General features: G+C 34.2%; 1 protein-coding gene across 1 annotated transcript in view; it reads right to left on the bottom strand.

Moving 5' to 3' along the window:
* LOC128221257 (uncharacterized) overlaps positions 1 to 27,421 on the bottom strand; it is a 130,944-nt gene that overhangs the window by 6,498 nt on the left and 97,025 nt on the right. Inside the window, exons 12-19 of the mRNA XM_052929797.1 lie at positions 6,686 to 6,808; positions 5,476 to 5,614; positions 4,569 to 4,739; positions 2,687 to 2,860; positions 1,882 to 1,984; positions 1,386 to 1,517; positions 517 to 603; positions 38 to 136 (exon numbers count right to left, since the gene is read on the bottom strand). Coding sequence (XP_052785757.1) covers positions 38 to 136; positions 517 to 603; positions 1,386 to 1,517; positions 1,882 to 1,984; positions 2,687 to 2,860; positions 4,569 to 4,739; positions 5,476 to 5,614; positions 6,686 to 6,808 — 1,028 coding nt within the window. The remainder of the gene's footprint in view (positions 1 to 37; positions 137 to 516; positions 604 to 1,385; positions 1,518 to 1,881; positions 1,985 to 2,686; positions 2,861 to 4,568; positions 4,740 to 5,475; positions 5,615 to 6,685; positions 6,809 to 27,421) is intronic.

Genomic DNA, 27,421 nt, shown 5'->3' with positions numbered 1-27,421 from the left:
GAATATCATAAAAGCTAAAAAACAATAAACCACATACTGTTGGACAGGATCTGGCACATATATATATTCCATGGGGACGATTTTTCCCAACTCATGAAGCGTCTTCACAATCCGTAATTTAGAGCTGAATTTGGAACTGTAAAAGGAATAAATGTAAATAGTTTGAGTGAAGAGAGGATAACACAACATCTAATAAGAAAGCATATCTGCTATCTACTGTTGCTGGATTTCATTCATAATTTTCATTGTATTTAAACGAAATAACTTCTTGTGTTTTCAATACGCTTTTATAAAGTTAAAGCTAACGTTAAGACTTAACTTAAGCCACATACTATACTATAAGACTTTAACAGCAATGTTTTAAAAACAAACAAAAGTCTGAAGAAAATTCTCAGCTCCTTTGGTTTTGGATAGATAAATGTTATAAGAAAAGATTAATAACTTTGGTATATAAAAAAAAAAAACATTGTTATTTTAACAAATCAGTTCTTCCAACCTTGAAGACAGAACTGTTACCTGATAAATGGCTTGGTCATTAACACAACAGTCTTCAACCACAGGGTTGGATGGACCATCAGCATACCCTTCAGGTTTTTCCGTAATCTGAAAGAATTCGAAGTTTTTCTTATCAACCAATATAAAGTGTCCTCGGAGCCTTAACAAGCGAATACAGGTCTTAAAGTAAATAAGACACAAATAGGATGCAACCTTTCCTATGCCTCTTGATTTCAGATACTTAAAGCTGTTTTCATGTGTAGAATATATTTCACAGTAGGCCACAAACTACCCAATTCGGGATTTTACAGCACAACCTTTTTCTGTTTTTCATTGTTTAACATATTGAACAGAACAATCTACTACTCATTGGTGATAATAATCAAAGTCTTGAGGTTTTCCATACTCAGAAAAGCCGCATTTAAGTACAATGGAATGCTTAAACTTGATTATCAAGTATCAACCCTAAATATCAATGATTCTTTTTCCCTTTATAATGTCATCAGATAAAACTGAATCGGCACAGACAACACCAATCTGATTACTTATTTCTGCCAATCAAATCTGTCGACCAATTATTTTGCTCACTCTGATTAGCTGAGATGACTTCAGAGCTCCACCAATTAAATCTGTCAACAAACTATTCTCCTCAATATGATCCACTCAGATGAATTAAAAGCTCCACCTACTTTCTGTCAATCATCTAGTACCAGCATTTTTAACCAATTAAATATGTCAACCAAATTCTGCTTTATCTGAAGGGTTTGACAAAATTCAAAGCTCCACATAACAATCAAATTTCTGGTGTGTGCCGTTTCTACCAATCAAATATCACAACAAATGACTCTATTTAATCGTATTGGCTTAGAGGAATTCAAAACTCCACCTACCTTCTGTCAATCATTTGGTAACAGCGTTTTAGCCAACCAAAACTCGGCATCTGTCTTCTAGGTGTGGCCCCATGGAAATACACGATCATGTAGTCGTCCGCAACTAGTAGCTCTAGTGTGCTTATCACATACCTAAAATTATGAAAAAAATATCATACCCTTGAAAGCCTTGCTTGATTCTGACTGATTGAGCATAGTCCTGTCGATTTCTAATCATCAAATACAGTTTTGGGACTGTACATGTAGCTGTCTATGAAAAGTCAAATATAACAAACTAGAATTCAGGAGCCTATTTATTTATAACAATTTAAGATCTTAGTTGAAATTATTATAGTGTCATGTCTTCATTTTTTTGCTATAGTTTTGTGAGGATTGAACTTGAATGTGCATTCAAATTGAATTTTATTTTTTTTATAAAGAGTGTTAATAAACATTTAGAATTATAAACAATTATTTAATTCAGTACATGTAGCTCCTGCTTACTATTTATACTTACAAGAAAAGATTGTCCATCACATAGTTATAGTCGCCTCTACTTCTGTCCGGCAGGTAGCAACCACAGAACAAGATAATGGCATTGAGTCCATCGCCATAGTAACCTACAAGAGTAACACACATGAGAGAATGTCAACTTATTTAAGATACAAAAAAATTATGCATTTGAATACTATAGAGTGTAGGTTTTGGTTGAAAACAGCTGTCTCGTAATAACATAACATTTGTTGGGCCAATTGTTCAGAACTTTTAAGTTAACAATTTTGTTAACAAAATCGTTGTTAACTTTCAAATCTGTATTGCTCTGTAGGTTTAATTGATACACTTGTGAACTTAAACATCATCAGTACGAAATCTTTCACATGGAACCAACCAAGATTGTTTAAATATGTGTTTCAGCTGTACATGTTGTTTTTTAGTATATAAGCAAATCATCAAATAGTTCAACGTTTAAATGTCAACAGTGACGTCCTTAATAAAGTTGTTAACTTGAACTAAGTTCTGAACAATCAGCCCATTGTTTTTCTTGATACAAGCATGTTACCGCTCTCCCCTATTGCATACAAATTCTTCAGTAATTTGTAAAGGGGTCAATAATCACTCTGATATTGTGGAAAAAAATGCTGCGATCACAGGTTCTATTTTAAGCATAAGAGGCTAATACGGAAAGGCCTTCAAAAAGAATAGATTTGTATCTGTTTACATGTCCAAAATATAATGGGTCTATAGGGTCAGGCATGTTACCAAAGACAAACCTTTTCTTTTTAGGCCAAATGGTTAAGTTATGTTTACAAGGGTATTCCTACCTCCGTGAGACAGGACCTTCTTATACGGCTCGATGACCTTCATATCCACCCTGTAATCCTTCCCCGCTATCTCCACTTTCCGGAACTGAGTGTTCTCATATTTCTCTTGTTCATCATCTCGACTCATGTATTCTACAAACTTCTTCTGCTCCGATGGGGTCAATGGTGTTTCATCTGTAGACCAAAATTATGTTTTTAGTTTCAATTCCAAATTTCTTTAGCTCATTTGTTTTACAAGGATTGTGAAACAATCTATTGCAATATTGTACTAAATGTATGGCCCAGAGTTCAGGAATAATTTAGTCTCTTATAACAAGCTACGGCCAAAAGAAAGTTTATTTGTTTTCACCAATATCTCATAAAAATGGGGTTGGAATTAAGGTAGGCATTGCTTTTTTTTCTTCTTTTTTTTTGGGGAGAACCCGGATTACTGTACCAAACCAACTTATACATATCAAGGTATAGACAGACGCTATTGGAGAAAGTTTTAAACATAAAATGGTCAAATTTTAAAACGTTCACTCATAAAAAATACATATTGAAAATTGGGAAAAAAATCCACACTTCGGCAAATAAAGTGAAGGATCGGGGGAAAAATAGGGTCGATCAGGTGAGGGGTAACAAATAAAGAAAATTATACGCCTTAGCATATTTTGTTTGTCTTGATAATTTTGATGTGATATTTTCATTTAATAGAGTGCTGAGACTTTTAAGAGATGTAAAATCATGTTTAAGTTAATAAAAATTACTGATACGGCTTAATTAAATAAGATACTTAAGCTTGTAATGGCTAAGAGCCAGTGTTCTGTCTGGTGTGGGGGAAACATGAGTATTCGTCACCCATGCCCTATAATACCCTTTATCTACAACCCTATGCCTTATGTTTTACAGTTAATTATACTTAAACATGTACATTCCTTTTAAGACTCTACAACTTTTCTAAAATCCAGCACCCTATTATACAATACTCTATTTTCAAATACCAACACCCTATAGTACAATACCATATTTTCAAATACCAACACCCTATAGTACAATATTATATTTTTCTAAATCCCCACACCCTATAATACAATACTCTAAAAATATTTTTTTCTAAAACCGCACACCTTTTAGAAGTTGTCCCAGATTATTTTCCAATCTGGTTGCTGGATTTCCAATAAATAAAAGCATCTATTTCATGTAGACCATTTAAGGCCGAGTTTAATTCTGTTACTACCAAACATCAGATTAATAAATGTTGATCAGTCAGAGCATAACCTTTGCCATTCGGAACTCTCGGCCATTTTCCCATTCAAACAACTTCGGATGTATGCCAGTACATCAGCATAAGAATTTTGTAAAATGTTCAATTACAGTATTAATTAATTGTAGTGTTTTAACATGTAATTATCATATCTAGTTTTAAATTAATTGCCAGTGAAGTGAACAATAAATTATTGCATAAATTATTAAGATTCCCAAGAGTTTAACTTCTAAATTGAAATTACTACAAGTATGTGATCTGCTTGCAGCATATCTAAATGTAAAGAATTCTAACATTGTAAACAGTCCATATACATCCGAGGAAAATGGCCTAGGAGTTCTGAATGAACTTAAGCAACCTTTTTTGTTTCCACACAGCCCTCGAATGAGGCCATAGCAAATTGTTTTTATGTTTAACATCATAACCTAGTATGAATACCTATCTTATTCGTTGACATGAAGTATCCTTTTTGGATATATACATAAACACATGTATTTTATTGAACATACACTCATTATCAATTATCCCTGATGTTGGGCACGCATCACTGATTATCTGATCACTGCTCTTATACTAGTTCTCTCCAATTATACGCTTATAATACAGTACATCACATTATAATACCCATCACCCTACCTTCCCACTCCAGACCCTCGCCTTCAAGGTCATCAGGCGTGTCAAGGTCATCTGGGGTAGGAAGGTCATCAACACCTTCAAGCATGGCATCCGTTGAATCTGGGCTCAATAAGTTGGTCGCAGCTATTTTCTTCTTTCGCCGGGCTCCATTTAGCAAACTGTCTGGTCTAACTGTAATAACAAGTTTCATGGGTTTTTTTATACTTGCCAGCTATAGGCTGTTCTACTCAATGTCACAAAAATGGGGAACAAATATGAAAAAGATACACACATTTTAAAGGCAACCAATATAAAAGTTTAAAATTAAAACTAAATGCTTCTTAAAACCTGATTTAATACACTTCTTGAACTGTACAGTTGATAACATAATAAGTGCTCAAGTTGAAAGAAAATTAAAAAAAAAGTGACAAAAATTAATTACATTATGAAGTTTTACTCCATATGGAATGTCCATTTATAATTTTAGAATGGAAATACTATTTAAACTGTATGCACAAGTAACAAATACATCTTAAAATAGATCTTTTCGACCTAAGCAACCTCATTTCTTAGATTGTTGTATAGGAGTAGTTTAATTGGCTGATTTTGAATTTTAGTTTTATATTGTTGTGATACTTCATAATTATGTAGTTTTTTTATATTAGCTTTTTTAAAGAAAGTTGAATGCCTTTAAAGGCGAGACTTGTTGAGCACTGAAGAACACAATACACAGATACCGTAGAGTTCAACATGACATTGAAGAATCAACTCATAATTATAAAGAAAGATGTGACCTGCTTTAGATGTTAAAGCTATTCTTCATAATGCTTTAAGAATAACAATATCTCAAACAATTGTTCAGATTTAAACCACATTAAAAAATAACTTGCTGACATCTCTTCAATTAACTTTTACACCCAAATCGTACCTGGTCGGCCATATTCGCTGTCGGAATCGGATTCAGATTCACTCTCTGAAACCACTTGCTCTGCCCCCATCCCAGGAATAGGGTCTTCATGCCACTCCTGTGTGTCGTCCATACCCTTGACCTTCACCTTAGACTCAACCTAAAAGTAGGTCAAGGTAGTTTTTTTATTTATATTCAGGAAGGAGTAACTATGACTCCTGTGTCGTGCATACCCTTGACCTTGAGCTTAAACTCAACCTAAAAGTGGGTCAAGACTTTCTAAATTAAGAAAAAGAGGCCCAATTATGACAAATCTCTGACGTCCGTATACCCTTGACATTCACCTTACGTAATAGTTACCTGAAAGTTAGTCAAGGCCAAATTTCAAATGCATACAAAAATATGTTTATTAGAAAAGAATATTATATATTCATACAGTATCTGCAGTGGTAAACATGCAATCTATGGATGGCCATAGGTGTGATATATATGTTATATGCAGTATTTCAACCTTGTCCAATTGAGGTGTCTGTGCAGAATCACTTCCAACACTGAGCTGGTATTCTGACTAGCTTTAATTTAGGCAACATGCTTAATCCTGACCCAGAACATGTCATAAAACTTGTCAGTTATGGCCCGTGTCCCAACAGTCAAGTTTGATGACAATTTGGATGTTTCCGCCAGGATATCCAAGGGATGACTATCCCCGGTGTTGAGTTTGTGCAGATTTAATGAGTTATACATTACTTCAACATAGGTTTAATAAAAAAATAAAATATTAGCACGATTTATGTTCATTTTATAGGAACTGAAAACCTGTCTATGCAAAATGACGAAGCTTTTGGATCAACAATAATATTAAGGGATATGTATGCCAAGGTGCCTAGAAGCAAAATCAGATAGTCTGAAACATATTTAATGAGTCTTGCATTAAGTAAGCAGTGACTCTCCTGTTTACATTGAACCAGAAACATACACCTCAGATTAAACTATTTAAAGTATATAATGAGAAACAAATTCTTACAAAAGGGAAGGCACACCCCTCCCTGACCAACCCCATGATTACTGACATTCCTCTAAAACTTCCAAAGGGAAATACTGGTTATATATCATCCATAAGCTAATTTTCTCATTTTTTCCCTATTTTAAAATGTTAAATCAGTGATCAGTCACAAAAGAATTTATTCACTACCATCTGTTCTAACATGGATTTCTTTTTAATTTCACTTACATGTTTATTGCTATCAGCTACTGGTTTCTCTGTCTGTTCTTTTGTCTGTTCTTTCGTTTGTTCCTGACTTTTCTCCACCACAGCGTGCTGGTCGATTATAAAGTCTTCATCGTCATCAACGGGCTGAAAATATACATGTTCATTGTTGAAAGCGATTATGGTTTAAGTGACATTAAACAAAAGAAAAAGATAAAACCTTATTACATTCACAAAGCGCTATCAATTAATCTAAATTAATATCCAGAACAAAAACTAGTATCTTCTATTTTTTCAGTTTGAATATTTCGCAAAATTACTGCAAAGTAAAAAGGAGCAGATTGGGCTAATTACTTTAAAGGACATTAAATATCTTCTCCAATATCACGACATTTAATTTGCATTTTCACTATAGTGCAATGTTCCAAAGATCGTTATTTTTTTTATTTTTTTGGTTAAAAATTAAGAAGTTAGTGATTAAAAACAATTTTTTATTCTTTCTAAAAAGTATGACATGATATCATGATATGGCATAAACCTGCCATTTGTTCTTTTTTTAAAAGATATAAAATGAAACAGAACCTGCAATACAGGATAAAACTATGACATAACAATACTAAAGTTGAGCAAATACCTACTTTTATTCTCATTATTTTTTTTCAAAAACAACAACAACCGAAAATGACTTTACTGTATTTGTTTAAAGTAATTCAATTTTTTGACAAAAGTCACATTCTCCTAACAAATTTATCCCAAATTTATATTGTACGCACGTATATATTCCACAGAGAAATAATTCAATATCGACTCACCCAAACAAAGTAAAGAGAATATAACAGAATCAGTCTCGCAGACACTTAAAATATTCCGAACAAACAAAAAACAACACTTGCACTCTAAGGAACGCTCCCTGAAGACAAAAACATTGTTCCGGAAAACAAAACATGAAGACGAAGCAAACACCAGCAATTCCTAAGGAACAATCGACACACTGCCAAAAATCAATGCATGGAAACCAAAATGGAAGCGAAATTACATCACCAATACTCATTGAATGCCTTTTAGAGGTTCCTGTCAAAATTATACCCTTGATACAGCTGCGATTAATTTTCCACTCGGAACTGAAGACCATTTTTTTTGGAAGAAGTTTCTGCGAAATCTCTAAAAAAAGACTTGCAGTTCAATAAATAATTCATGCATTCGTAACAACACTGAAGTTCGGTAACAGTGGTAATATTAATTCCCTGGTTTTCATGGCTGAAGATATAAAACATTATTAACATACACAAAGGAACATTTTCTGGCTTCATCATTGCCAAAAACATTCAGCCAAATGTGGTTACTTAAATTTAAAACCAGTTATCTATAAACAAGAGGGCCAAATGGCCCTGAATCGCTCACCTGTCATATATTGCACATTCTTCCATTATATACAAATATTGAAAACCTAAGCCTATGAACACGGGGCGTGGCCAATTTTGACCCCAGGGCTAAAGTTTGAACAATCTTAATAGTGGTCCGATAAACGATGCTTCATACCAAATATCTAAGGCTTTCGCCTTTTGGTTTCGGAGAAGAAGATTTTTTAAGTTTTCATCATATACATATATAAGGAAACCCATGACCGCCCGGGTGGGACCATTTTTTGACCCCAGGGCCAAAGATTGAACAATATTGGTACAAGTCAACTAGATGATATATCATGCCAAATATCTAAGCTCTTGTCACTATTTGATTTTACGTGTGTATCTATATATGTATATTTGTTATTAATTGTTGTATGTGGCCCATATTGAAAATTGGTATGTGTACTAAATATGTTATCCAGATTAAATTAAGACGTTACTTGTCTTTGTGAGTTCGGAGAAGATTTTTTAAGTTTTCACTTTAACACATATAGAGAAAACCCATCAGCCCCGGGGTGTGGCCAATTTTGACCCCAGGGCCATAATTTGAACAATCTTTGTAGAGGTCCACTTGACGATGAATCATGCCAAATATCTAAGCTCTAGTCCAAGTAAGTTAAGAGGAGAAGATTTTTGAAGTTTTAACTATAAACATATCAAGTATACCCATGACCCCCCGGGGCGGGGCCAATTTTGACCCCAAGGCCATAATTTGAACAATCTTTGTAGAGGTCCACTAGACGATGAATCATGCCAAATATCTAAGCTCTAGTCCAAGAAAGTTCAAAGGAGAAGATTTTTGAAGTTTTCACTATAAACATATAGAGAAAACCCATGACCCCCGGGGCGGGGCCAATTTTGACCCCAAGGCCATAATTTGAACAATCTTTGTAGAGGTCCACTAGACGATGAATCATGCCAAATATCTAAGCTCTAGTCCAAGTAAGTTAAGAGGAGAAGATTTTTGAAGTTTTAACTATAAACATATCAAGTATACCCATGACCCCCCGGGGCGGGGCCAATTTTGACCCCAAGGCCATAATTTGAACAATCTTTGTAGAGGTCCACTAGACGATGAATCATGCCAAATATCTAAGCTCTAGTCCAAGAAAGTTCAAAGGAGAAGATTTTTGAAGTTTTCACTATAAACATATAGAGAAAACCCATGACCCCCGGGGCGGGGCCAATTTTGACCCCAAGGCCATAATTTGAACAATCTTTGTAAAGGTCCACTAGACGATGAACCATGCCAAATATCTAAGCTCTAGTCCAAGTAAGTTCAGAGGAGAAGATTTTTTAAGTTTTCACTATAAACATATAGAGAAAACCCATGACTCCCCAGGGCGGGGCTAATTTTGACCCAAGGGCCATAATTTGAACAAACTTTGTATAGGTCCACTAGACGATGAATCATGCCAAATATCTAAGCTCTAGGCCAAGTAAGTTCAGAGGAGAAGATTTTTTAAGGTTTTCACTATAAACATATAGAGAAAACCCATCACCCCCTGGGGCGGGGCCAATTTTGACCCCAGGGCCATAATTTGAACAAACTTTGTAGAGGTCCACTAGACGATGAGTCATGCCAAATATCTAAGCTCTAAGCAACGTAAGTTCAGAGGAGATTTTTGATTTTTTTTTAATATAAACATATAGAGAAAACCCATGACCACCCATGTGCGGGGCCAATTTTGACCCCAGGGCCATAATTTGAACAATCTTTGTAGAGGTCCACTAGACGATGAATCATGCCAAATATCTAAGCTCTAGTCCAAGTAAGTTAAGAGGAGAAGATTTTTGAAGTTTTAACTAAAAACATATAGAGAAAATCCATGACCCCCGGGGCGGGGCCAATTTTGACCCCAGGGCCATAATTTGAACAATTTTTGTAGAGGTCCACTAGACGATGAATCATGCCAAATATCTTAGCTCTAGGCCAAGTAAGTTCAGAGGAGAAGATTTTTTAAGTTTTAACTATAAACATATAGAGAAAACCCATGACCCCCCGGGGCGGGGCCAATTTTGACCCCAGGGCCAAAGATTGAACAATATTGGTACAAGTCAACTAGATGATATATCATGCCAAATATCTAAGCTCTTGTCACTACATGATTTTACGTGTGTATCTATATATGTATATTTGTTATTAATTGTTGTATGTGGCCCATATTGAAAATTAGTATGTGTACTATATATGTTATCCAGATTAAATTAAGACGTTACTTGTCTTTGTGAGTTCGGAGAAGATTTTTTAAGTTTTCACTTTAACACATGTAGAGAAAACCCATCAGCCCCGGGGTGTGGCCAATTTTGACCCCAGGGCCATAATTTGAACAAACTTTGTAGAGGTCCACTAGACGATGAATCATGCCAAATATCTAAGCTCTAAGCAAAGTAAGTTCAGAGGAGATTTTTGATTTTTTTTACTATAAACATATAGAGAAAATCCATGACCCCCCAGGGGCGGGGCCAAATTTGACCCCAGGGCCATAATTTGAACAATCTTTGTAGAGGTCCACTAGACGATGAATCATGCCAAATATCTAAGCTCTAGTCAAAGTAAGTTAACCCTTTACTTCATGTAAACCTAAGCCATTTCAGGCTGCCAGTTCATGGCTTATCAGTTCATATCAGTACCCCTACTTCATAGGAGATTATTGATATCATTGGAATTTTAACCCTAATGTATTACAAACCTATTTTCTTAGTATTTCTTTTGGTTTAATCAATAAGTCATCAATGTAAAGTTTATAGAGAATTAAATTTCCAATCCAGTCATATAAATTTTATTTTGTTATCTAAATTATTTCCGCATGATATTCATAAACAAACAGAAAAATATGTCAAATTTGATGAAAATTAATTTTTATTACACTTTTATTTATCAAACATAACACGAAATATTATATAAACAACATATCTTTATAATTCATTTAATGCAACCTGAATTGAAACAAAGATGGACAGAATTAAAAAATAGTTCACAACAAAGAAGCACGGTATATTTATATATGATACAGAAGAAAAAAAAAGTTGATCAACAGTCACAGTACGTATAACTTTCGGTTATTTAACACTACAATGAACAAATAAAGTTATTATTCAACTACTAAATGAGGCCTGCATGCTATTGTTTACTAAATTTATATCGTTTATTGCATGTCCATGTATTGTCATTTGGGTTTGATTTTAAAAATCCTCATTGCTCGTATCCTTGTGTGCGTGACGCCGAGGTCTGAATTCTCGACGTCGTACTCAATGTCTCAAACTCATTTTAATTGAAGCCAGAATGTTCCGATTCGTCAGACAAACACTGAAATATAAATGACATTATTCAGGAATGTTGTTTTAAACTGAAGTTAACAAGAGCAGAAATTAGCTCTACATTGCATTCTTGTGTATTCGAAAACACGTGTTTCAACAGCTGATCGATGTTAAATTGGGTCATGTCAAAGTTTAACAATAGGGATAGTCATTATTTTATAACACATTTGTACTTACTTTCAATTTGTAGAAGCAGATGCGCATTTTTATGACCGGATTAGCGAAACAGAAGTGACACATATGTCCCATATAATGATTTATGGCCTTTGTTTATACAAGCCAGATGATTTTTTGTTTATCCAACATGGCCGACATTTTGACACGTTTTCGAACCATGACCTGTGACGTCAGGCGCGTGATCAATAAAATATAGTTGTATTATTGGTAGTTAATTATAACTTGCAGTATTGTGTAAATTTCCACGAGGAAAACGAGACAGGAATGCACACAAACCTGCGCAGTCCACGTTTTACGCATCTTTGATACCAGTGACCTTATTTTGCGATTTTCCGAAATTCTTTAAATAGTAACATAGTGTTTTTTTTAGTGCATTGTATTTATCGATGTTTATACTTCATGAATATGAATTTATAGCGCATAAACAAGCATCAGGTATGAAAATAAATGCCCCTACATTACGAATACGTAGGATTACGTATCTATGAAGCTATGGATAAAACGTTAAGATCCGTATCTATGAAGCTATGGATAGATAAGTAAAATTGCGTATCTATGAAGTAAAGGGTTAAGAGAAGATTTTTTAAGTTTTCACTATAAACATATCAAGTATACCCATGACCCCCCGGGGCGGGGCCAATTTTGACCCCAAGGCCATAATTTGAACAATCTTTGTAGAGGTCCACTAGACGATGAATCATGCCAAATATCTAAGCTCTAGTCCAAGTAAGTTCAAAGGAGAAGATTTTTGAAGTTTTCACTATAAACATATAGAGAAAACCCATGACCCCCTGGGCGGGGCCAATTTTGACCCCAAGGCCATAATTTGAAGAATCTTTGTAAAGGTCCACTAGACGATGAACCATGCCAAATATCTAAGCTCTAGTCCAAGTAAGTTCAGAGGAGAAGATTTTTTAAGTTTTCACTATAAACATATAGAGAAAACCCATGACCCCCCGGGGCGGGGCCAATTTTGACCCAAGGGCCATAATTTGAACAAACTTTGTATAGGTCCACTAGACGATGAATCATGCCAAATATCTAAGCTCTAGGCCAAGTAAGTTCAGAGGAGAAGATTTTTTAAGGTTTTCACTATAAACATATTGAGAAAACCCATCACCCCCTGGGGCGTGGCCAATTTTAACCCCAGGGCCATAATTTGAACAATCTTTGTAGAGGTCTACTAGACGATGAATCATGCCAAATATCTAAGCTCTAGGCCAAGTAAGTTCAGAGGAGAAGATTTTTGAAGTTTTAACTATAAACATATAGAGAATACCCATGACCCCCCGGGGCGGGGCCAATTTTGACCCAAGGGCCATAATTTGAACAAACTTTGTAGAGGTCCACTAGACGATGAATCATGCCAAATGTCTAAGCTCTAGGCCAAGTAAGTTCAGAGGAGAAGATTTTTTAAGTTTTCACTATAAACATATAGAGAAAACCCATGACCCCCCGGGGCGGGGCCAATTTTGACCCCAGGGCCAATTTTGACCCCAGGGCCATAATTTGAACAAACTTTGTAGAGGTCCACTAGACGATGAATCATGCCAAATATCTAAGCTCTAAGCAACGTAAGTTCAGAGGAGATTTTTGATTTTTTTTTAATATAAACATATAGAGAAAACCCATGACCACCCATGTGCGGGGCCAATTTTGACCCCAGGGCCATAATTTGAACAATCTTTGTAGAGGTCCACTAGACGATGAATCATGCCAAATATCTAAGCTCTAGTCCAAGTAAGTTAAGAGGAGAAGATTTTTGAAGTTTTAACTATAAACATATAGAGAAAACCCATGACCCCCGGGGCGGGGCCAATTTGGGCCAATTTTGACCCAAGGGCCATAATTTGAACAATTTTTGTAGAGGTCCACTAGACGATGAATCATGCCAAATATCTTAGCTCTAGGCCAAGTAAGTTCAGAGGAGAAGATTTTTTAAGTTTTCACTATAAACATATAGAGAAAACCCATGACCCCCCGGGGCGGGGCCAATTTTGACCCCAGGGCCATAATTTGAACAAACTTTGTAGAGGTCCACTAGACGATGAGTCATGCCAAATATCTAAGCTCTAGGCCAAGTAAGTTCAGAGGAGAAGACTTTTTAAGTTTTCACTATAAACATATAGAGAAAACCCATGACCCCCCGGGGCCAGGCCAATTTTGACCCCAGGGCCTGATTTGAACAATCTTGGTTGAGGACCATTTGGTGATCCTACCTACCATATATCAACGGCCTAAGCCTTGTGGTTTGGGAGAAGAAGATTTTTAAAGTTTTTCCTTTTGTTTGCCATGGCAACCAGAGTTCTGCATGGAATTGAATTCTTTGAACAACTTTGATAGAATACCACCCAAGGAACATCCCTATGAAGTTTTATTAATATTGGCCCAGCGGTTAAGGAGGAGATGTCTTTTAAGTAAATTGTTGACGGACGACGCACGCCGGACAAAAGGCGATCACAAAAGCTCACCATGTCACAACGTGACAGGTGAGCTAAAAAAAATCACACAACATGTAATTGTTTAAAAAAAAAAATCATATCTAAAGGTTTAATTGGCTTTTAGCTTCATCAGTAGACAATCATAAAAAAGAATGACCTCAATGTCATACACTTTGAATGTTTTCACTTTGTTTATTTAATTTATGTAAAAAAGACTGCCAGCTATATTTCATGTATAACACTATTTAATACAAAGATGGCTTCCACAGCCTGCTTATTCTATTATTTTGAACACTTAAAATTTACCCACAAAATACATCTAAGTATGTTAGACTTCAATTTTGGCAATGTACATAAAAAAAGAGCAGGCTAAATTTTTGTGTGGGCCAATTACAATAGAAGGGCCGGATTTTTAAAGCTTTATTCATTGTTTTTGTTTAGATCTATTGAACTAATGAACATGCCAAAACACACCGAATAAGCTTAGGGTCCAATTTTGACCATCTACAGAAAATAAGAGTGGGAGTTCTCCCAGATCATGTTCAATGGACTTGAAATGAATTGTCTTAGTTTCCTAAAAAGAATCCCGGAGTACATTGTCTTAATAATGCTGTGATCTCAATAAGTTTCGGTTGAACCGTCTCAAATAGTAAAATAGTCAGAAAGTTACCAACCAGCTACTACCTATAATTCTGCTATATATATTTTCATTCACACTTGATTTTCTGTATGTTAAAATTTGCATTCATTTGCAAGAACCGGTCAACATTTTGTGTTTTACAAGAAAGACTTGGTTCATGCATATGTAAAACACAAATTAAAAATCTTGCTTACTTTATTGATGAAAGAAAAAATATTACAAACAAAATCATTGTTGCCATCAAACACAAAGTAATGAAAAGGGGAAATGTAAATATAAGGGATTGCTTCTTATAATTTCTTTGAACGTTCATGTAGTTTGAATGCTATATTAGGCCCCGATTTTGCAAAATTTCCAAGACACTTTTCCAAATTGCATGAACCAACAAAAAATAAGATGCAATCCTTAAAAATATTACTTTTTTTTTGCCATTTGAATCATCCGTTACGGACGGCACCCTGAATTCTTATAAATGAGATCACTGGTTTAAAGTTTTTACCCTGTTGTTCTCATCATTTTCCCGCGCAGCATCAATCATAGCTGTATCATCTACAGTAACATTCAGCATAATGATACTTAATACATTTGACATGTATAATATTCTATGATCCTACCAAAGGCAAAAGACCAGATGAATTATTGCCCCATTAGGAATACAACGCTGGCAGATATTACCATAACAATTATCTCAAATATGGGCATTACAATAATTACACACGAATATAGCAGCCGGTCCATAGAAATTGTGTGATTCTCCTGCGAAAACCACTTTTCAACAGTCACAGGAATTTATGCAACAATTTTTTAATTAGAGACCCGATAAATTTGGCATTTTCAATTTTCTGACACACACACACACACACACACACACACACACACACACAGAAAAAAATCAACCCAAATTGTTTTTAGCCCGTCTGCTGATCATTTTTTTTCTTTTTTTTTTATAAAAGAATTAAGGAGTTTAAGGAAGTAAAGAAAATTTAACTACCGCAGAGTAAGACATTAATATCATTCACAAAGTAGCCCGCCAGATTACTGGATCTTAATTCTGGTAGTCTAAAAATAATATGGAAGTTGACAAAAACATTCTTCAAGACACATCCAATGCCTAGTTTATAAATTATACAAATTCAATAGTTTTGAAGAATTAGTAGTCACGTGGGGGGAGGGGGGAATTTTTCAAAACTTAAATAAGTAGATAAATTTTTCTTGGTATCGGCTTAAAAATTACCAAAGAAATGGTTAAGTCTCAGACTACAGTTAGTGTCGAACCCTGCTAACACCTAAAAATGTGGGTGGGGCCCAATGAGCTAACAAATAATTTTAGCCTCTTATTTATTTAATTTTGCATTTATATAAGCTAATGAACAATGGAATCAAGCAAAATGGTGTCATTTCTGACATGCCTGAATGAAGGGAAAGACATTTATGTTGGGCTCAAATCCATAGAGTAAGTGATATAACAAGCTTATACAGTTCCCAATATACACATCAATTCACAAACACTAAATGTTTTGTTCTACAAATGCACATACAGTTTATATTCTGTTCTGTTCTACCATCACACAAACAATTTATAATCTGTTCTGTTCTATCATCACAGATACAATTTATTATCTGTTCTGTTCTACATTCGCACATACAATTTATGTTCTGTTCTGTTCTACAATCACACATACAATTTATGTTCTGTTCTGTTCTACCATCACACATACAATTTATATTATGTTCTGTTCTGTTCTACAATCACACATACAATTTATATTCTGTTCTGCTCTACCGTCACACATACAATTTATATTCTGTTCTGTTCTACCATCACATAAACAATCTATATTCTGTTCTGTTCTACAATCGCACATACAATTTAAGTTCTATTCTACCATCACACATGCAATTTATATTCTGTTCTATTTTGCACAAACAATATATATTCTGTTCTGTTCTACAATCGCACATACAATTTAAGTTCTATTCTGTTCTACCATCACACAAACAATATATATTCTGTTCTGTTCTACAATCGCACATACAATTTAAGTTCTATTCTACCGTCACACATACAATTTATATTCTGTTCTGTTCTACCATCACACAAACAATATATATTCTGTTCTGTTCTACAATCGCACATACAATTTAAGTTCTATTCTACCGTCACACATACAATTTATATTCTGTTCTGTTCTACCATCACACAAACAATATATATTCTGTTCTGTTCTACAATCGCACATACAATTTAAGTTCTATTCTACCGTCACACATACAATTTATATTCTGTTCTACTTTGCACAAACAATATATATTCTGTTCTGCTCTACCATACCACATACAATGTATTATCTGTTCTGTTCTGTTACAGTATTCCATCTAAAAGCTATGTACAATCAATAATTCATACAACATGATAAAGCACCTGACTGAGTGCTGAAATTATCACCCAGTTAATCAAAGTGAATCATTTCAAAGTCTGGAGTGAATCTGGGCTTATCAGCTACAGGCATCATTCTCCTGACAGTTGAAAGACTTTCACTTCTGAGGGGTGTTAACATTTAATGTTTCCATCATGTCTATTCCATTTTCTTGTTTATTCAACCTTTTTCCATTTCTTGTGTTGTTTTTTAATCTATTCTTTTCCATTATTTCAGGAGGAAAACACCATTTTAATCTTTGTAGGGACTTACAACACCAGATGATACAATTGCAAGAAAAAAAGAAAATTCTCAAAAACTTACATTAAATTGATATCATTGTGTAATAACACCACATTGAATTTGATACTTGCCGATGTATCACATTGCTTACGACACAAGCATCTTTTGCAGTTAAGAGTAATTTTTTCCAATTCGTAATTTACTGGGTTTGTCTACCTCGTAAATCAAAGCGACAGTATACATATCAGTACTGAGTCACGTGACATGCTTAATACACATGCCATATATACACTGGGAAACCATTATGCGCTACTTTTAAACAGATTAACTCAGCTGAGAGAGCGACTTAATTAATATTTTTTTATCACAAAAAATGATGTATTATCGGCCTAATACTAGCTAGTATTGACAAGTCTAAGCTTGCCTTGTGTAAGTTATGAATTTGCTGATTTTGGGAGCATCTGGTGTCTAGTCCCTTTAAATATTAAAAAAAAATTAACAGAATATACTTAATAATTTTACCGTAAAACGAACAGTACAGCTGTGGGAAAATTGAGTGATTTTAGGATTATTTCCTGCTAGTTATAACCTTAAACAAAAAGTTAGCTTACCTCAAAAGACAACCTCCAAATGGCTTTGTTGCTTTTATTCCTCATAACTTTTTCACTATTTCTCGTCAGATTACTGACGTAGGAGCTAGGATTGTCCATCGTTTCATTTTAGTCCATCGATCATGACAAATCCGGGATCATTATAACTTACGTGACGTTATTATAATAGGCACTTTGAATGTTCATTGTTTCATTTTAGGTCCAAAACGTAGTAATAATATCCATATTCATAACTTGAGTTATAAATACTTCATTTTATCTTTCAAAGTGTTTTTAAGTCCATGTCATAGTAATAATCCATATTAATAACTTGAATGGTCATCTATTATGTTTCCAATTTTGTCATAGTAATAATATCCATATTAATACCTCAATTGTCCATTAATATGTTGTTTTTTTTATATACATTCAACATCTAGCTGTGACACTTGATTTTTTTTGGCAATCTGGAGTAAATCATTAAGTAATTCTTAAATTAAAACAAATTGACATACAAGGAATTCAATACAGTCTACTATGAAACCTAGTACAGTATTTACACAAATTAAAATCCTTTGAAGTTAATGATAGTTGACGGATATTTATACGGAAAATCAAATTTCATTACTTTTTGGTTACCCCCCCCCCCCCCCCCCCCCCCAAAATGAAACCTTAAAGATTGAACTGAATCTTGCATTCCAAAAAACAACTTTGATTTATCTTCAACTTTAACTTTTTTTGGAATATAATTCAAGTGATCTCTACTTGTTTTTATGATGATATTTTTGTTAAATTTGAGCTAATACTTTTCGGACAATGATTCGAAATATTAATAACAGCAACACACAAAAACAAATCCCTTAATTTTTCTTATGTCAAACCAATATTTTATCAGGAGACATATAACCAGAATTAAAAGAAAACAATAATGTCTAAGCTGAACACTTCAGAAGTGCATGACATAGAATCACTTGTAAACAGGAAATAGTCAGGCTGCAATTTCCATAATTAGGAAACATTCCAGCCACAGAATTGCCCTGTCGATCATGAGCTGAAATGCTTTGGATTTAACAATGTCATATCCAAAATGTTTATTGTTTTGGAAATTGTTTAAAACTGCATTATTAATTCGTTGGTTTGGTCAAAGTTTAAACCAAAACATTTTTTCAAAATTATTCAAAATTTATTCCATTATAACTTTAATTTAACCTATCAAGTATTCATTGATTGGTCAATATTTATCCAAACAATTCTAACCAATCAAATCATTTAAATGTTCATACTTGGCCAAATGATACCTTTGTACAACTTGTCACTATAGGGCTGCCTCATAGTATATATTGTACCAGCTGTTTGTGTCTATGTTAGGTCAAAGCATTTTTTTTAGTTTCTTCAAAACAAGGGGCTGGTCACTGTGTTCTGCAGTTGATATAATGCTAAACACCTCAAGTTTAGCAACCTATTCCCTGATTTTGGACCGCTTTTTCGAGGAGGCATAATGTTCATCTAGTTGAAAATAACTAAGTGAGAGAGTAAAACCATTTCGAGGTTGGGGGGGCGGGGCGCTAAATGGTTTCTGGAGCCAACGGATTCGCGAAAATCGGCAAACCTGCAGACAAATCACATTCCTGACTTTTTGAAAATGATTTCCTAAAATAAATACCCGAAGAACTACCTCAGTTTACAGTATCTGTCAGACAAGCATGTGGAATATGTTTATTGTATAAATTCCAACTTGTTTCAAACACATGTGAGATTATTTATAATTATAAAGGAAGAACTCCAGATTCCTTATGATTTTGATATATACACCATGAGAAATGTTCTCAAGATTGTTACAGCGATATTTATTATAAACTGATATTAAACCATGTTAGACATTAAACCATGTTAAAGTATTGTAACATTCAACCATGCATATACATTGAATCTTTAGCTGTAAGCAATTGAGTTCTTATATGAATTATTAGCTCATAGCATAAATGAAATACATGCCTTGTTACTTATAATACACTATTTAATTTGAGTACCTTTGTAATTCCATTAATGGCACCTTACAACAATAATATCATCCATGAAGCAAGACAAATTTATAACACCAAAACTATGTCAATTGGCACTTCCTGCTCTCAGAAGTTGTTTTATGTATTTCTTGTTAATACATTATAACTTTAACTTTCTTCCATTTCTACACTATTTTTTCTTTTTTCAGTGAAAACATTTCCTCCCTCATTGGTCCAACTAAGCCCACTCTCTATCAATCTTAGTTATTGTTTTTGCACACTGATAAGCAATGTGGCTGAGTCAGTCAATTAGCAACAGACAGTGCATGAACTGATAAACATCATCCCATTCTGTCTTTACCAGACCTTTTCAGGTGCAGCAAGGGGTCATTTCAATACAATACATAAATTATAGTTCCATTTTGAGGGGTCATCTCAACATTGCTAGTGTATGGTAGACATTTATTTTTGCCTAAAATTTGGGCAAAGGCCATCAGGATAGAGTGATCAAGATTATGTTGAACATCAAACTGTATTGCAAATATTATCTGGGTTAAATATAATGCTTACTGATCGCCAAAACAGTGAGTATGTTAACTATTTTGCTACAATCAGGTTTGTTTATTGATTGCCAATACAGTGAGTATGTTAAATGTTTATCTACAATCAAGTTTGCTTACTGATTACCAAAACAGTGAGTACATGTGTGTTAAATGTTTATCTACAATCAAGTTTGCTTACTGATTGCCAAAACAGTGAGTATGTTCAATGTTTAGCTACAATCAAGTTAGCTTACTGATTACCAAAACAGTGAGTATGTTCAATGTTTAGCTACAATCAAGTTTGCTTACTGATTACCAAAACAGTGAGTATGTTCAATGTTTAGCTACAATCAAGTTAGCTTACTGATTGCCAAAACAGTGAGTATGTTCAATGGTTAGCTACAATCAGGTTTGCTTACTGATTACCAAAACAGTGAGTATGTTCAATGGTTAGCTACTATCAAGTTTGCTTACTGATGGCCAAAACAGTGAGTATGTTCAATGTTTAGCTACAATCAAGTTTGTTTACTGATTACCAAAACAGTGAGTATGTTCAATGTTTAGCAACAATCAAGTTTGTTTACTGATTACCAAAACAGTGAGTATGTTCAATGTTTAGCTATAATCAAGTTTGTTTACTGATTACCAAAACAGTGAGTATGTTCAATGTTTAGCTATAATCAAGTTTGTTTACTGATTACCAAAACAGTGAGTATGTTCAATGTTTAGCAACAATCAAGTTTGTTTACTGATTACCAAAACAGTGAGTATGTTCAATGTTTAGCTATAATCAAGTTTGTTTACTGATTACCAAAACAGTGAGTATGTTCAATGTTTAGCTATAATCAAGTTTGTTTACTGATTACCAAAACAGTGAGTATGTTCAATGTTTAGCTATAATCAAGTTTGTTTACTGATGGCCAAAACAGTGAGTATGTTCAATGTTTAGCTATAATCAAGTTTGTTTACTGATTACCAAAACAGTGAGTATGTTCAATGTTTAGCTATAATCAAGTTTGTTTACTGATTATCAAAACAGTGAGTATGTTCAATGGTTAGCTATAATCAAGTTTGTTTACTGATTACCAAAACAGTGAGTATGTTCAATGTTTAGCTATAATCAAGTTTGTTTACTGATTACCAAAACAGTGAGTATGTTCAATGTTTAGCTACTATCAAGTTTGTTTATTGATGGCCAAAACAGTGAGTATGTTCAATGTTTAGCTATAATCAAGTTTGTTTATTGATTACCAAAACAGTGAGTATGTTCAATGTTTAGCTACAATCAAGTTTGTTTACTGATTACCAAAACAGTGAGTATGTTCAATGTTTAGCTACTATCAAGTTTGTTTACTGATTACCCAAACAGTGAGTATGTTCAATGGTTAGCTACAATCAAGTTTGTTTATTGATTACCAAAACAGTGAGTATGTTCAATGTTTAGCTACTATCAAGTTTGTTTACTGATTACCCAAACAGTGAGTATGTTCAATGTTTAGCTATAATCAGGTTTGTTTACTGATTACCAAAACAGTGAGTATGTTCAATGGTTAGCTACAATCAAGTTTGTTTACTGATTACCAAAACAGTGAGTATGTTCAATGTTTAGCTACAATCAAGTTTGTTTACTGATGGCCAAAACAGTGAGTATGTTCAATGTTTAGCTACAATCAGGTTTGCTTACTGATTACCAAAACAGTGAGTATGTTCAATGTTTAGCTACAATCAAGTTAGCTTACTGATTGCCAAAACAGTGAGTATGTTCAATGGTTAGCTACAATCAGGTTTGCTTACTGATTACCAAAACAGTGAGTATGTTCAATGGTTAGCTACTATCAAGTTTGTTTACTGATGGCCAAAACAGTGAGTATGTTCAATGTTTAGCTACAATCAAGTTTGTTTACTGATTACCAAAACAGTGAGTATGTTCAATGTTTAGCAACAATCAAGTTTGTTTACTGATTACCAAAACAGTGAGTATGTTCAATGTTTAGCTATAATCAAGTTTGTTTACTGATTACCAAAACAGTGAGTATGTTCAATGTTTAGCTATAATCAAGTTTGTTTACTGATTACCAAAACAGTGAGTATGTTCAATGTTTAGCAACAATCAAGTTTGTTTACTGATTACCAAAACAGTGAGTATGTTCAATGTTTAGCTATAATCAAGTTTGTTTACTGATTACCAAAACAGTGAGTATGTTCAATGTTTAGCTATAATCAAGTTTGTTTACTGATTACCAAAACAGTGAGTATGTTCAATGTTTAGCTATAATCAAGTTTGTTTACTGATGGCCAAAACAGTGAGTATGTTCAATGTTTAGCTATAATCAAGTTTGTTTACTGATTACCAAAACAGTGAGTATGTTCAATGTTTAGCTATAATCAAGTTTGTTTACTGATTACCAAAACAGTGAGTATGTTCAATGGTTAGCTATAATCAAGTTTGTTTACTGATTACCAAAACAGTGAGTATGTTCAATGTTTAGCTATAATCAAGTTTGTTTACTGATTACCAAAACAGTGAGTATGTTCAATGTTTAGCTACTATCAAGTTTGTTTATTGATGGCCAAAACAGTGAGTATGTTCAATGTTTAGCTATAATCAAGTTTGTTTATTGATTACCAAAACAGTGAGTATGTTCAATGTTTAGCTACAATCAAGTTTGTTTACTGATTACCAAAACAGTGAGTATGTTCAATGTTTAGCTACTATCAAGTTTGTTTACTGATTACCCAAACAGTGAGTATGTTCAATGGTTAGCTACAATCAAGTTTGTTTATTGATTACCAAAACAGTGAGTATGTTCAATGTTTAGCTACTATCAAGTTTGTTTACTGATTACCCAAACAGTGAGTATGTTCAATGTTTAGCTATAATCAGGTTTGTTTACTGATTACCAAAACAGTGAGTATGTTCAATGGTTAGCTACAATCAAGTTTGTTTACTGATTACCAAAACAGTGAGTATGTTCAATGTTTAGCTACAATCAAGTTTGTTTACTGATTACCAAAACAGTGAGTATGTTCAATGTTTATATACAATCAAGTTTGCTTACTGATTACCAAAACAGTGAGTATGTTCAATGTTTATATACAATCATGTTTGCTTACTGATTACCAAAACAGTGAGTATGTTCAATGTTTATATACAATTAAGTTTGCTTACTGATTACCAAAACAGTGAGTATGTTCAATGTTTATATACAATCAAGTTTGCTTACTGATTACCAAAACAGTGAGTATGTTCAATGTTTAGCAGTGAGTATGTTCAATGGTTAGCTACAATCAGGTTTGTTTACTGATTACCAAAACAGTGAGTATGTTCAATGTTTAGCAACAATCAGGTTTATTTACTGATTACCAAAACAGTGAGTATGTTTAATGTTTAGCTACAATCAGGTTTATTTACTGATTACCAAAACAGTGAGTATGTTTAATGTTTAGCAACAATCAGGTTTATTTACTGATTACCAAAACAGTGAGTATGTTCAATGTTTATATACAATCATGTTTGCTTACTGATTACCAAAACAGTGAGTATGTTCAATGTTTATATACAATTAAGTTTGCTTACTGATTACCAAAACAGTGAGTATGTTCAATGTTTATATACAATCAAGTTTGCTTACTGATTACCAAAACAGTGAGTATGTTCAATGTTTAGCAGTGAGTATGTTCAATGGTTAGCTACAATCAGGTTTGTTTACTGATTACCAAAACAGTGAGTATGTTTAATGTTTAGCTACAATCAAGTTTGTTTACTGATTACCAAAACAGTGAGTATGTTTAATGTTTAGCTACAATCAGGTTTATTTACTGATTACCAAAACAGTGAGTATGTTTAATGTTTAGCTACAATCAAGTTTGTTTACTGATTACCAAAACAGTGAGTATGTTTAATGTTTAGCTACAATCAAGTTTGCTTACTGATTACCAAAACAGTGAGTATGTTCAATGTTTAGCAGTGAGTATGTTCAATGGTTAGCTACAATCAGGTTTGTTTACTGATTACCAAAACAGTGAGTATGTTCAATGTTTAGCAACAATCAGGTTTATTTACTGATTACCAAAACAGTGAGTATGTTTAATGTTTAGCTACAATCAGGTTTGTTTACTGATTACCAAAACAGTGAATATGTTTAATGTTTAGCAACAATCAGGTTTATTTACTGATTACCAAAACAGTGAGTATGTTTAATGTTTAGCTACAATCAAGTTTGTTTACTGATTACCAAAACAGTGAATATGTTTAATGTTTAGCTACAATCAGGTTTGTTTACTGATTGCCAAAACAGTGAGTATGTTCAATGGTTAGCTACAATCAGGTTTGTTTACTGATTGCCAAAACAGTGAGTATGTTCAATGGTTAGCTACAATCAGGTTTGTTTACTGATTGCCAAAACAGTGAGTATGTTCAATGGTTAGCTACAATCAGGTTCGTTTACTGATTGCCAAAACAGTGAGTATGTTTAATGTTTAGCTACAATCATAATAAATCATACACCAATCATAAAGACCTGTCTTTTGTTGGCATAATTCTGATTTATTCCATTTTCTTTATACTAGCTGTTTGTCTGGAATCTTACCCAGCCAAAATGTCAGAAAACAATGCGGGAAAGGTATATCATCATGTAATATTGAAATGTCAAGAAATGGAACCTTACATGTACAGCTTACATATCAGTAAACATATTTTGAAAGGCATATCGCATTTGGAACAATAATTTGTCACAAAATGAAGCCAAGTTACAAAGCAGACAATAATTTAACTTCCAGAAACCATTGTTTAAAAGCCACGTCTAGAAATGAAACCTTATACAGGTGAAATATCAGAAATAAGAAATTATTTGAAAGGCATTTCACATTTTGAACAATGATTTGTCTAGAAAATAAAACCTTACACAGCGCACATATCTGAGTAAACAATATTAAACAGGCATATTGCATTTGAAACCATGTTTTGTCCTGAAATGAGACCTACCACATCAGGCATATTAGTAAACAATATTTAACAGGCATATCACATTTGGAACACTGATTTGTCCAGAATTAAAACCTAACACAACAGACATATCAGTAAACAATATTTCAAATGCATATGGCCTTGGAACATTGATTTGTCTAGAAACAAAACCAGAGAACAGAATTCCTCATAAATTTGACAGTATCAGATTTTATTTTGTCTGGAAAGCATCAATCCCAGACAAAGTGACAGGACCTAATAATGTTAATGTGATGTTAGACAAGTGTTTCTGACTATCATTATGGGATAACTCTTTTCACACTTCAAAACAGATTCTTTCACAATGTTTGAACTGATGTTGACTTCAGGTGTCTGTCTTGCACCAAACAGTTTTTCCAAAGTATTAGCTGAGGTTGAATTTGGGTGCCTGTCCTGCACCAAAGAGTACTTCTGAAGTATAACCTAAGGTTGAATTTGGGTGCCTGTCCTGCACCAAAGAGTACTTCTGAAGTGAAACCTAAGGTTGAATTTGGGTGTCTGTCCTGCACCAGAGTACTTCTGAAGTATAACCTAAGGTTGAATTCGGGTGCCTGTCCTGCACCAAAGAGTACTTCTGAAGTATAACCTAAGGTTGAATTTGGGTGTCTGTCCTGCACCAGAGTACTTCTGAAGTATAAGCTCAGGTTGAATTCGGGTGCCTGTCCTGCACCAAAGAGTACTTCTGAAGTATAAGCTCAGGTTGAATTTGGGTGCCTGTCCTGCACCAAAGAGTACTTCTGAAGTATAACCTAAGGTTGAATTTGGGTGCCTGTCCTGCACCAAAGAGTACTTCTGAAGTATAACCTAAGGTTGAATTCGGGTGCCTGTCCTGCACCAAAGAGTACTTCTGAAGTATAACCTAAGGTTGAATTTGGGTGTCTGTCCTGCACCAGAGTACTTCTGAAGTATAACCTAAGGTTGAATTCGGGTGCCTGTCCTGCACCAAAGAGTACTTCTGAAGTATAACCTAAGGTTGAATTTGGGTGTCTGTCCTGCACCAGAGTACTTCTGAAGTATAAGCTCAGGTTGAATTCGGGTGCCTGTCCTGCACCAAAGAGTACTTCTGAAGTATAAGCTCAGGTTGAATTCGGGTGCCTGTCCTGCACCAGAGTACTTCTGAAGTATAAGCTATGGTTGAATTTGGGTGTCTGTCCTGCACCAAGGAGTACTTCTGAAGTATAAGCTATGGTTGAATTAGGGTGACTGTCTTGCACCAAACAGTATTTCTGAAGTATAAACTGAGGTTGAATTCGGGTGCCTGTCCTGCACCAAAGAGTACTTCTGAAGTATAAACTGAGGTTGAATTCGGGTGCCTGTCCTGCACCAAAGAGTACTTCTGAAGTATAAACTGAGGTTGAATTTGGGTGCCTGTCCTGCACCAAAGAGGACTTCTGAAGTATAAACTGAGGTTGAATTCGGGTGCCTGTCCTGCACCAAAGAGTATTTCTTAAGTACTGAAGTATTAGCTGAGGTTGAATTCGGGTGTCAGTCTTATATACTCCCAAGAGAAGTTCCAAAGTATGAGCTGTTGGGTTGAATTTGGGTGCCCATGCACCCAGGGTACATGTTTAAGTTCCAAAGTAAAAAATGGGGTTTTGGCAACCAACAGTCCAAAGACTGTTCAATTCTTGCTTCTTGATTTACTTCTTCCATAATTATCCAAACCATTCTTCAGATCTTGTGTAATTCAGAACACACAAGAGTACAATTAACTTGAGATTAACTTTAGATTAGTCCAAAAACCTGATGTGGTTTCATTACAAATTCAGAAGAACCGTTTAATGACCCTCATTTTCTTGCGAAATTCCTCATGGTTTAATAATGGACCAAGATTACTAGATCAAATTTCAGAAAATTAAAGTAGCATTAGAAACAAAACACTTGTGATGAACAGATTTGATTAGACATAATCTGATTTTTGCTAAACTATTATTGACAAAATTCAGTGTATGCTTGAAATGGCCCCTTATATTTT

The sequence above is a fragment of the Mya arenaria genome, chromosome 16, assembly GCF_026914265.1.
Source record: "Mya arenaria isolate MELC-2E11 chromosome 16, ASM2691426v1".
Classification (NCBI taxonomy): domain Eukaryota; kingdom Metazoa; phylum Mollusca; class Bivalvia; order Myida; family Myidae; genus Mya; species Mya arenaria.
The sequence above is the reverse complement of the archived record's forward strand: the minus strand, read 5'-3'. Positions and strand labels throughout refer to the sequence as shown.